The sequence below is a fragment of the Carassius auratus genome, unplaced genomic scaffold (genome assembly GCF_003368295.1).
Source record: "Carassius auratus strain Wakin unplaced genomic scaffold, ASM336829v1 scaf_tig00216347, whole genome shotgun sequence".
NCBI lineage: Eukaryota > Metazoa > Chordata > Actinopteri > Cypriniformes > Cyprinidae > Carassius > Carassius auratus.
The window spans coordinates 178385-191929 of record NW_020528521.1 but is presented as its reverse complement, the minus strand read 5'-3'; the positions used below and the strand labels follow the sequence as shown (position 1 = coordinate 191929).

Below are 13545 nucleotides of genomic sequence, written 5' to 3'. Positions count from 1 at the left end.
AAAACAAAATTCGTTTTTAAGAAAGGTTTTCTACAAAGCAAAATTTAATGTAAAGTGGTAAATATCATGTCTGACGATTTACAAAACTTCATTAAGTGGTAAAAACCATGTCTCCCGATATATTGCGCATCTTATGATCCTATCTAAAAAAATGAAAATAATTTTTGATAAAAAATGTTTGTAAAAAATATTTTAATGACACGGTTTTGCCGGTTATAGAGTTTTAATGACGGTGTTCAACTATAACCGCCGGTCTCACGGTTATATACTAACCGTCACACCCCTACCGTTTTGTGTGTTTCATAATAACTTTACAACTTTTTAAGTATGGAATAATATAAATCCATTAAACGACAACACTATTTGATAAAGGTATTTCAGACAGGAACCACTTTGGCATGTTTACTTGAGTCTATTGAACACAATTTATCTTTGGCGGTATGGTTCTCAGAGTCTCATTTTCCATTCCCTTAAATAGCCAGTTGCGCTCGTGCTATGATGGATTTGCTATTTACACAGGGGAATTTGACAAACGCAAAGACAAGAATGTGTCTCTGAGATTAAACAGCGCTGCTCTAGTGCGAGTAAATAGATAGCCTAATTCTGAGACATGCAATGGCTATCCATTATGACATTTAGGCATTTATATTTATCTGTAAATATATCACGACCTGTATCGTGATATGTATCATAACTAGATTCTTGGCAATACACAAGCCCTACTGAATGCACTGTACATAAATTTCAATCAAGCTCAGATTCACAACACTGTAGATCTACTACAGCAGATCTATTACAGACCGCAAACATGTGATGTGTGTCAGAGAGGATCAGTGATAACAGACACACACACACACACACACACACACACATCTGAACCTGCAGTTCCTCTCATAATGAGCAGAATTACTGTTGCATCAACACAGACATCAGTTTAATAAAACTATCCAGAGATGGTCTGAACCCAGATCATGTTCTCTGTTAGTGGATCAGCAATCCAGTGTTTGGTGAAATCTGCTACATAATAATAGGAAGAGCCTGCATCAAAAGATCAACTAAATATATCACTGTGAATGCTTAGCTGTCACAAGCTAGTTCTCTCTTTGCTATTTTTTTTTCATCTCCTGCTTAAAAGCCAGAAAGATCTTCAGATTTTTGATAATCATGATCTGATGAGCTTTTGCCCCCAAGTTTATTTTAAATAATTTACTTTTGACTTTTTTGAAATATTTGTATATTTAAATGTTCAACTGTTTAAACTTGATACTGAAACTTTCGTTACAAACAATGTTTGATAATCTTTAAAAGTTTTGTGATGTGATGCACATTGAATTGATTCCAGCTTCATCTTCTCTTCTGCAGGTTTTTGGGTCCTGCTGCAGATGAAGGCTGTCAGTATGTGACTGGAATTGTGGGTAAAAACCCGTTACTCCTGAGAGAGCTGAATCTGAGGGGACATAAACTAGGAGACACAGGAGTGAATCAGATCTCTGCTCTACTGCAGGATAAACACTGTAGACTCAACACACTGAAGTGAGTATCTTACATCATTTCACATGTTACATGACTAGTAATGTTACCGTCGTCTATTTTAATTCTCATTTGAGTCCGACCCCACGTTATAAAGCTTGGAAGAGCCAGGACATTTTTTAACATAACTCTGAATGTGTTCATGTTTACTGACCACAAACTGAGGATTGAAGTCTAATTAAAAATAAAAAGTATATGTGTGGATGTGCTTGCATGTTTCTATATTTAAATGTAATTTCATAAAGGCAGGGTCAGTCTGGTTTCTGTCACTTCTGGGGCTTGATCGTCCAGGCTTCCTCTGGGACAACGGCCAGGGTTTTTTGGTCAACTGGGTCTCTGAGTTTAGGTTAGAGGAGGTTATGAATGATGGTGGGGTTTCTTTGCATCTGGAGAGCATCAGTGGCGTGGATTATTTCATAAATTTAACCTCTTAGCCAGCACCCCGACGCCCTCGTCCTGAAAGCCTTTCAACTCGCACGTGTCAGTGTTTATGAATAGATTAAATGAAACGGGACAAATTTAATCTTGACAAACTATGTATCATTATAAAGATCTAAGCCTCAAGCATCGATGACAGATGCTGTTTTTCAATGGAAAGCTTATAAAGACTGTATTTGCTACATTTGTGTAAGCAGTACACATAAAAACGTGCAATGGAAACGCTGTACATACCAGATCCATCGTAATAACGAGTCATAAACACATCCACAGCTGTAAATCCCGGTTTAGTTAGAAAGGTAAGGGTCCACTGAACGACATCTCATGGAGCACGTTTGGTCCAACGAAGCAATAACGTTGTAATGTGGATCATAATTCCTTTGTTTACGTTTCAGTTCTTCAGTGACAGAACTGTTTGTGTCCGTTATGGAGACACCAAAATTATGTTTGTAACACACTGAAGTAGGAAACTGTTACAATTATAAGTTAGGTAGAGCACTTTCAGCTTTGAGTCCCATAATGGGGGGTGCTGGATAACAGGTTAAAGACATTAATAATAATAATAGCTCAGAACTCACTTTCAGACAGCAGGGAGTGTTTGAAATAACTTCTGTTTGAGATCTGATGTGTATTATGACTTGTCACCTTATAAGTCTGAAATATTTTTAAGAAATAAAGACTATGCACACTAGCCATTAACATTACCATAGTAAACATGGTAAGACCACTTGAAGAAATCAGTTGTCAGCTTCTCATTCAGACGATCACAATAGTGTATTAGGTCCCACTTTATATTAGGTGGCCTTAACTACTATGTACTTACATAAAAAAATAAGTACAATGTACTTACTGTGAGCATATTGAATTGTAAAACACTTTTGCTGCTATTGAGGTGGGATAGGGGTAAGGTTAGGGAGAGGGTTGGAGGTATGGGTAAGTTTAAGGGTGGGTTAAGGTGTAAAGTATGGGTCAACAGTGTAATTATAAATGTAATTATAGAAATTAAATACAGATGTAATTACATGTCGGTTTTTTTTTAAATATAAGTACAATGTAAAAACATGTATGTAAACAATAAGTACATTGTACTTACATTTTAATTAATAATTTTGTACATAGTAGTTAAGGCCACTTAATATAAAGTGGGTCCGTGTATTATTTAGTGTAGTGTATAGTAACATGTTTTATCAGTCCTAACTCGTCTACACTCCATGTAAATCTTTAACAAAACATGCAAACAAACATCTGCTTTTATCATGTTTAGGGGTGCTCCGATCACGATCGGCCGATCGTTATGCGCATCTCATCAGTAAAGCTGGTTCTCTAATCAGCCGTTAACTCCATCAGGTGCGTGATTTCACATAGAGCAGCTGTTACTACACAGAGCTGTTGTTAACTGAGAAGATGCACAAATCCACTTCATTTTCACCGTTTTTTGGTGCATCTTCTCAGTTAACAATGGCTCTGTGTAGTAACAGCTGCTCTATTTGAAATCACGCACCTGATGGAATTAACCGCTGATTAGAGAACCGGCTTTACTGACGAGATGCGCATTAACGATCGGCCGATCGTGATCGGAGCACCCCTAATCATGTTTGTTTTGTGATCGCGCTGCTTTCAGTGACTTATCTATTATTAGTTTTCTGATAACTTCTTTGTCAGTGAAATGATGGAGTTGTGTGACGTTGTTCCAGAGAGGCGTGTAAAGGGTGTTTTAATGAAGTGCTGAGGAGTTTCTGACCCGACGGTGGAAACACAGCATGATTATGGTCTCGGTGCTACAGGTCTGAATAATTATGAGACACTGACACGTCATCGAAGTATTATAAGTCCTTTACCACATCACAAAACTGTGTTTAAAACAATTAAAATTAATGAATGCTAACATTTTCTTCTATAAAGTGCAATACACACACCTCTGATACAATCTCAGAAAAAGTAGTCTGAGGGTTTCATGACCCTTTAAAAACTATCTTCCCATCACCCTCACTGACTGTTACCAGTGATGCGCGGGTGAATGTATAAACAACCCACAGCCGACCGATGTTTTAAACTAACCTGCCCGCAACTCAGAACGCAAAAACACACAAAAAAACATAATATATCCTAATTTTGTCAAGAATTATATCTAAAAAAAAAATTCAATAAGCTCATAATTTGTACTAAAATATTCTAGTCTGGCTATGTCTATTTGTATGTTTCTGCAAGTTCAGCAGACCGGAGGTTCGGGTTTGTTCTGATCAGAGCTCGTGAGCGGAGAGCACATTTCTGAATATTCACTCCGGTCACTCATTCCGTGGAGTCGCTCGCTCCACTATTGTTCATTTAAGCCATTCGTGGACAAATCGCCCCTTTATATTAATTAAATTACTTAAATAGGCTATAGCCTACAGGATAATAAGTGTTATGACCACACACATAAGGCTTATCACAAAGAACCAGTTAAAGTAATGATTATGAATGTGTCTAAATTAGCAAGGAGACATTTAATTGTTTAGTAATAAACTGGTGTTTTCTGTGTCGATGAAGTTGACGATGCAGACTCGCCATGAACGCCAGAGAGAAATGCAAATTTCATATGGATTACATAATCCGAGAGTAGCCTATTAATTTTGGTTTGAATATTTTCATTTTAAAGTTGTCATTTCAAGCTTTCTGTAATATAAAGCCTATATTTCTCAAATCTGTGAGGCACATCAATGCAAGTGATCGTGCCGGCGCTTCATTACGTTGTCTGCTATATATATGCTTCTTATTTATTAAATACGGGCAATTGATTGATAAAACATTCATCAAAATTAAGATACAATTCATGCAAAATGAAAATCTTTTTAAAAGAGTTTTCTATAAAACAAAACTTTAATGAAGTCATCAAAATCATGTTTGTCCAAAAACAGTGCCGTTGCTCCCCAATCTTCACCTTTTCTCTTGCTGCCTCTATCTCTACCTGCAGACTGAGCTCTGCGTCATCTTCACCAGTTATTCAGCCAATAGGCCTATGTATTTCAAAATTGTGTCTAGTACTATATAACTTACAAATGTTTAATTGCCATCTTTATTTCAAACGACCCGACCGACCACGACCCGAATATCATTACAAATATTTTTGGATGACTCGTAACCGCAGGCACCGGCTCATTTTGGATCAGCCTGTGCATCACTGACTGTTACCTTGTTTGTTGCACTATATATTTGTATATTTTTTTTATGTTCATATATTTTTATAGTTAATCTGTCTATATTCTGTACTGTATATTTTACTTGTAAAGTTAGTTGTTGTGTGATCTAAAAATTTGAAAGTTGTAATGAGTGTTTCTTGTTGCTCATACAGCAGGTCAAAAACACAACCCAATATCCAATCATTTCAGTTAATAATAGCAAAAATACACAAACATTTCTCTTTTATCCAGTGGGACAGAACTGTTTTCATTGTGTTTATTAATGGGACACAACAGAATAGTTGTGTGCTGCTGTATCAGAACATATTCATAGTGTTTATTGATGCTTCATATCATCTCTCTGTCATCAAACACCAGATTAATGAATGTGTAACACAACTGAACAGAACCGGTCCAGACTGGGCTTTATTCTGTGCAGGCATTGCTTCTTCAGTCTGACCTGTTTCAGAGAAATATTACTGTACTTCACATCTACACACACAGACAAACCTACAGTTTTATTTAGATGTGCAAAGTTGAATCTGTGGAGCAAAGCTGATCAAGTCACTGGACAGAGCAGAGCGAATGCATTTACGTTGTAGTGATGTTCAGACCAGAATCAGTTTAAACACAAATACACAGCAGTCAGGACTTTTATTTTAGACAATATGATCAGTTTTAGACAAAAGATGAAATCAGAATTATATGACCAGAAATAAAAAGATATGAAAGATTTTAACACCTTTCACACAAGGTTGTCAGGATTTTCAGCACAAATTGTACACGAATTATGAGAAGTGTCAATTATTTGATTAAATGAACAAGTTTCGAAGACCAAATTGTGGAAAATTATCCAAAGGTGTTGAGATACTCTTCTTCTGTTTTTTTGTTTTATCAAGACATTGTGACTTTATTAAATAGTTTTCTTCTATCTTCTCTCTTTCTCTCAGTGTAGATTAAGATGCTGTGATTTGACAGATGAAGGTTGTTCTGCTGTGACTTCATGAACATAGCGTGTCTGATTCATTGTGTTTTCTCTTTCTGTCTTCAGTCTGTGTGGATGCAGTATTACAGAGAAACAGTGTCTCATCCTGACTTCAGCTCTGAAATCAAACCCATCACACCTGAGAGAACTGAACCTGAGCTGTAATGAACTACTAGGAGACTCTGGAGTTTTTATGGCTGTGTAATTATTTATTTGTATTGTTTTCAGGTTTCAGCAACATTTTATTTATTGCACTGTATGTTGTTAACACATGATGAATTACTCACACATGAACATAACGTGTCTGATTCATTGTGTTTTCTCTTTCTGTCTTCAGTCTGTGTAGATGCAGTATTACAGAGAAACAGTGTCTCATCCTGACTTCAGCTCTGAAATCAAACCCATCACACCTGAGAGAACTGAACCTGAGCTGGAATCAAATAAAAAACACAGGAGTGAATCACTTATGTGACGTACTGAAGGATTCACGCTGTAAACTGGAGAGATTGAGGTCAGTAACATTCACAGACAAGAATCAAAATGATGAAAATCACTTTGTTTAACTCTTATGTGCTGTTCAAGGTCTTTTGAGACCCCAAATGATGTTTGCTGAAATAAAAACAAATGTTCCCTTTATCTAAATGACATGAGACTTTGTACGGTTGTCTACACTTGGTAGCTCTACAAAGAGAAAATTAAACTGGATTGATATCTGGATGTGTGTTAGTGTGAAAAAAAGTCTCTCTCTGGAGACCCACATAGAAATGAATGAGGAAATGATCAAATCAATACTTTCTCTTCTTAATTTATCAGATAAAATCAATAAATCCACCACAATTCAGACCACAAAATACACGGAGGAAAAACACACACGCCATGTTATCCCCATTAATCAAAATTAGGAATGTGAGACTTTTATAAAGTGAATTTTTACATAAAAAAGTTATTTTTATATAAGAACCTATTTAAATATATTTTTAATTTATTTTATACATTTAAAAATATAATAAATCCTTAAAAACTACATAAATGTGGAGTAAAAACATTAATGAACTGAGTAAAATTACATAAAAAAAATATAGCCCAAACAGCACGAGTGTCGTCCCCAAACGAACAGCACATAAGAGTTCAACAAAACACTTTATACTCAATATCTCATGATGAATGTGTTCACATTATATTTGTGAAAGATTCTTCATCTTAATGATTTGTTTGTAAGATGATCTCTCTTCCTCTGTTTGTCTCTTTCTAGTCTTCGTCGCTGTGACATTACAGATGTTTCTTCTTTAACTCAGTCTTTGACAAACACAAAAGCTCTGCAGTTTCTAAAAGAGCTTGATCTGAGAGTTAATACGATTGAAGACTCAAAGCAGAAGCTCATTGATGTGCTACGAGACTCAAACTGTAAACTGAGGTGAGTAAACTTCACTTTGTGATATTAAAGGGATTCATTTACCTCTGATATGTGAACAAATATATACTTTCAGATATTAGTTAAAAGAGTTGATAAAAATGTTGGACACAAAGGAGGAAAGAGAAGAAAAGCAGACTGTCACAGCTTTCTACAGCAACAGCTGCTTTATTAATGAGATCAGTAATAGTGAATCATTAGAGTTTGAAATAGATTTGTTCAGATTGTAGGAAAACGCTGGTAAAATCAGAGCAGATTCAGCTTCAGCTCACAGTCGTCCAGCATCACATGATCAATGTCTCTGTCTCTTGTGTGTTTTTACTTTGACAAGCAACACGTCACATTACTTTACACTTACTTTCTGTAAGAGATAATGTAGCTCCAGCCGCTTGTTATCACAGAATAAACCTGACAGGGTGATCAGGACTTGTGTCCTCCTGAAGAGACTTATTCTGTGATAACATCCGGCTGCATCTGCATTATCACACTTATTATATGCTTTCTTGACACACAAGTGAAGAATTAGACACAATTTAGATTCAGCTAAACACTTCTGGTCAGTTAGCAACAACTTGAACAACAAGACACACTTTGAACAATGTCTCCTCAAGTCTACTATTAACAGGAATCTCCTGCGGTTTGGTTTGAGGGTAAATCCAGTCAGTAACTGAGGCACAAGCTAATAGCAGTTGTGTTTGAATGAAACGAGTGAGAGTGCGGTGCTGTGATACGAGAGAAGTCAAAGAAACGGCCGACTCAAATACCGTATGACTGTGTGTTATTCTGCTGCTAATGACACACACCTAATGAATAACACACCTCCGAAAGTCACGACTGACCAATCAGAATCCAGTATTCCAGCGAGCTGTGCAATCATTTCACTTATTTACTGAGACCAATACAAACATGTTTAAACTAGAGACAAACAGCTTTAACTAGTGACACATTTAACTGAAAATTTGTGTTTTAAGACTAAATCACATTTGTGTTTGTTCTTGTCATTTATTATATTTGGTGTACACTCGTTAGTGTGTGTTTCTCTTTATATTGACTCAATAGGAGTCACACAAACAGACTAATGTTCAAAAGTATTTAAAATACAAATATAGTTTTAGAAATATCTATGTAAATCTAACATTTTAAACTCTGAAGAAACTGTAATTAAAAATTCAATAGAGACACAAACTGAATGGAATACATACTGTTTTATTTATACATATTCAAAATCAAGTATAGTCAGTAATTAATCTGATTACAGGATTTTAATGAAACTTTTTACTCAAAATAAAAACAAAACCGGTGATTGAAATACTTTAACTAATTAGTACTTTATTCCACTGAACTCTGATTATCTTCTCATTTCACCTTACAGTGTAGATCCATCACCAAAATATGATAATTGCTGTATCTCATAAAGTGAAGTGATCTTGAGAGGAGCAGTAAACATCAGCTGAAGATCCACAGAAGAGCTTCACTACTGTGTCTATGAGGAGAAATAAATGTGTGATAAATGTGTAAATGTGATCCATACAGGTGAAGAGACTCAGACTTTACAATCAAATAATGCAGCATGTGTGTTAGAAACATGATATTGAATGATTAATGTTGCTTTAGTATTCAAGCAGATGATCATTGTGTTTAATGTAAAGCTGGAACAGAGGAAGAAGAAGCTCAGATGAGTCTGTCTGGCTCTTCAGTTTAATAATATTTCTATTAAACTCATTCATAATGATTCAGATGTTTAAATGTGATTGTCAAGTGCAGCACTTACATGTGTCAAAAGATATAAAGCAAATCTACAATGTTTGCAACTTATCTCATGTTTTCTACACATTGTTATTCTATTTGACTTTATATTTAGTTGTGTGTCTGTTGTTAATGTACAGATATCCAGTATGTAGTCTTTGTTCTGTGGATGGAGTCTCCTTCATCAAATCAACTAAACATTTTCACAAGTTAACAGCATTTGTGTCTTTCACTCTCCTCTAAATACTCAAACACATTTAGTCTTTTTAACACTTTTATATTTTCATGTAAATAAAATGCCACATACAGTTAAAAACAAGTGAAAAGTTTACTTGTCTGTTTTAAGTATTATTAAACTGTTTTAAATATAGGCTAACTTGTAGACATGAAACATAAAGCATAAATAGCTAATGCATAATAACAGAAATGTTCCCATTATATGTACAGCAGGTAAAATAAGTCAGCATTTTTATTTATTTTATTTTATTTTTATTTTTCTCAGTTCATATATTTCTAAAGGTGCTGTACTTTCTTAATTGCGCCGCATGAGTAGTTGTTGGTCAGAGATGTTTTGGAGCAGAAGATCTACAGGATTCTGGAGGTTCATCATTTGTTTAGTCAAGTTTAAGACAACGAAATGTATGAGCATTTTAGTCAGGTTGTATAATGACTAAACCGATCAGAATTATTTTTTCTCTAAATTATAATAGTAATGTTTGTTGTTCTTTGAGAAATGTACTTTTGTGTTTCAGGTATTGCTCTTTCACCAGTAAACACAAAGCAACAGAATGTGGACTCATACACATGGTTTATTTAATCTCATGTAATGTGCTGATTTATTAGGCTTTCTATTATATAAAATAACACCAAAGACTTATGCACTCAGTCTGTCTATAATATGAAAACTGGTGAAACAAAGAAAAATATTATAACAGTGAAATTCCTAATAGTTATTCCACTATTTCCAAATTGGCAATAACACTGGGCAGAAAATGTGTGCTTGTAACAGTGAAGCTCTGATTCAGGGATTTGAACTCTTGATATCTGGCAACCACACTCATGAAAGCTCGAGTATTAGACAGAGCTGTAGTAATTGATTATATGTAATTTGGATTATGTTATCAGATTAAAAAAAATAAGTACTTGTAATTAGATTAAATTATATTTTAAAATACTTGCAATCAGACTGCAGTTACTTTTTTATGGATTACATGATTACATATTATTTACAAGATATCAATAAGTTATTCATAATTTATTGATCCTCCCTTATCCCTATTTTCCATCTTTTAAATGTTCTTTTCCAGCTGATGTTCACTCAGAAAGCCTCAGTTTTGTGGACATTCACACAGAGATCAGTCATTAGTCAGCGACAGCATTTGACGACTGATTTATAAAAATCATGTCAGGTTTAAGAAGTGTTTCAACATTGCATCAACTACTGATGAACACATTGATTTTTATTTGAATCATCACTCTGTAGTTTATTTAACCATGTGTTACTTTGTATTTGGAAGGCGTTTGTCTTTCAAACACATTAAAACACACAAATTCACAAACTTTTGTCATCTGATCCTCTTTCACCAAATATATTTACTTGAAGTACCCCTGAGTTTGAACTTTATTTAGTAAGATTTTATTTTATTTTGATTGGTTTTAAAATTATTTATTTTAATGTATTATTCTTTTATGATTTAATTAATTAGCTTTTTATTAAAGTCACAAACCCTAGTTTGGGAAACCTTGATGTAATGTAATGTTTAATGCACTTCATGTTAATAACAAAAAATGGAATATATATATTTATTAGTCATGGGCCGGTATGCGATTTTGATGGTATGCTAACCTTAAGCAAACATATCATGGTTTCACAGTATTGTTGTTACAGCTTTAAAATGATTGCGAATCATTTGAGTCAGTTCGGGAGTTCGGAGCGGGTTCGCGAATCATTTGAGTCAGTTTGGGAGTTCGGAGCGGGTTCGCGAATCATTTGAGTCAGTTTGGGGAACGCGAATCATTTGAGTCAGTTTGGGAGTTCGAAGCGGGATCGCGAATCATTTGAGTCAGTTCGGGAGTTCGGAGCGGGTTCGCGAATCATTTGAGTCAGTTTGGGGAACGCGAATCATTTGAGTCAGTTTGGGAGTTCGGGGTGGGATCGCGAATCATTTGAGTCAGTTTGGGGATCGCGAATCATTTGAGTCAGTTCGGGAGTTCGGAGCGGGATCGCGAATCATTTGAGTCAGTTTGGGGATCGCGAATCATTTGAGTCATTTTGGGAGTTCAAAGCGGGTTCGCGAATCATTTGAGTCAGTTTGGGGATCGCGAATCATTTGAATCAGTTCGGGAGTTCGTAGCGGGATCACGAATCATTTGAGTCAGTCTGGAGATCGGGAATCATTTGAGTCGGTTCGGGAGTTCGGAGCGGGTTCGCAAATCATTTGAGTCAGTTTTAGGTTCGCGATCATAGCTGTATATGGTTAGGCATTTTTAACTTATTTAGTATCTAGTTCTAATTATGTTTTCCACGTGTTTAGGTGCGATATGTGAACTCGTATTTTTTGTTTAAATGTGTTATTTTTAAATGACTGGGTAAAATAAAAAATAAAAATAAAAAACTGGACACAATATATATTTTGTTTTTGAGCAACATACAGAATATTAGAAACAGAATTAGTTAATTTTTTTTCTTTGATTTGTTTCCTAAAAATAAAAAAATAAATACTGACATCTTTATTTAACCTAAATCTTTTATTACAGTTATTAAATTTTTTGTTATATAATTCATATACATATAATTTATATAATTTCATATCATTTAGTTATATAATAATAATCATACAAATAATTTGATAACCTAATTTGAAGCAAAAACTTAATGTTCTGACAAGCTTTGTGAAATTATATATATATATATATATATATATATATATATATATATATATATATATATATATGTATATATTACTCTTTGTATTTTTAGGTCAATATGGTAGAATATTATCCTATTTAAATCAAGTTAGGTCAAAAGTAATCTAAAGTAGTCTGATTAGATTATCTAAAATGTGTAATGTAATGGATTATGTTACTAACTATAATTTTTGTCATGTAATTTGGAATCAGTACCGGATTACAGTTTACATAGCTAGGTTATTTTAGTTCCCCTCACTCCACAACAATCCTTTCAATTAACAGTATTTAGAAAAGAACAAGAATTAAAAATATAAGAAGCTATAGCAATACAGACGACAAGCCAAAACAAATTAATTTAAGCCAAAACGAAACTGAAACCAACATTGGGTCTCTCATTCGACACAAAATCACATGTTTCCGTATTTGCGATGTATTTGTATTTATTATGTACTTCACTCACGTTCAAATATCTACGTAAAACAAAATGTTTTGCATAACATCACGTGGTACAGTGATAACACTTAATGGCACAGATTTTACTACATATTTAAACTGCACAGTGTTTTTGTATTTTATTATGATTATGAAGAGACTGCATTGTCAAAGTAACTGTCTGCATGCTGCCCCAGCACAATCACTTGATTTTTTTTTTTTTAGTGGAACTGTGGAAACAACTTCTCATTTTAGTCAAAAAAGATCACAATTCACAATAAAAACAAATCTTTATGCTTAAAATAAACCTAAAGAAAAATAGGATGCCGCTTTCTGGAGTCTGGTTTTCTTTTGCGCAGCACATACTAGGCTACTTGTTGCACAGTTTGTTGTTCATTTTCTTAATTTATTAAGTAAAAATGTATTTCTCGTATAGGCCTATTTATTCATTATATATATATATATATATATATATATATATATATAAAATGTCAAATATGTCAGTCTTTTGTTCATTATCTGGATCATCTCGGTGTTCATCAGTTCTCTCTTCACAGCAGTTCAGTCAGTGTACTGTTTGAGTTCATGAATTACTCCGGGATATTGGTTTGTTTGAACTCAGAGGGAGTGTCAGCCACATTAAAAAAGTTAACAGCTTAAGTCATTTGTGGATTAATGCGTATTGGAGACGCGAACCATTTAAAACGATTCAGTTCGATTTGGTGAACTGTTTCAAAAAGATCCGGTTACATCGAATGATTCGTTCACGAACCAGATATCACAAACTGCTTTGTTTTGAACTCTCTCTCAACAGACACGGAAGAGAAGACAATGCTGAATAAAGTCGTAGTTTTTGCTATTTTTGGACCAAAATATGTTTATATTCTAACGGACCCTCTGATGTCACATGGACTACTTTGATGATGTTTTTCTTA

General features: G+C 34.4%; 1 protein-coding gene across 1 annotated transcript in view; it reads left to right on the top strand.

The window, feature by feature from the left end:
* LOC113097662 (ribonuclease inhibitor-like) overlaps positions 1-13545 on the top strand; it is a 101159-nt gene that overhangs the window by 83073 nt on the left and 4541 nt on the right. The window contains exon 5 of the mRNA XM_026262923.1: positions 1363-1477. Coding sequence (XP_026118708.1) covers positions 1363-1477 — 115 coding nt within the window. The remainder of the gene's footprint in view (positions 1-1362; positions 1478-13545) is intronic.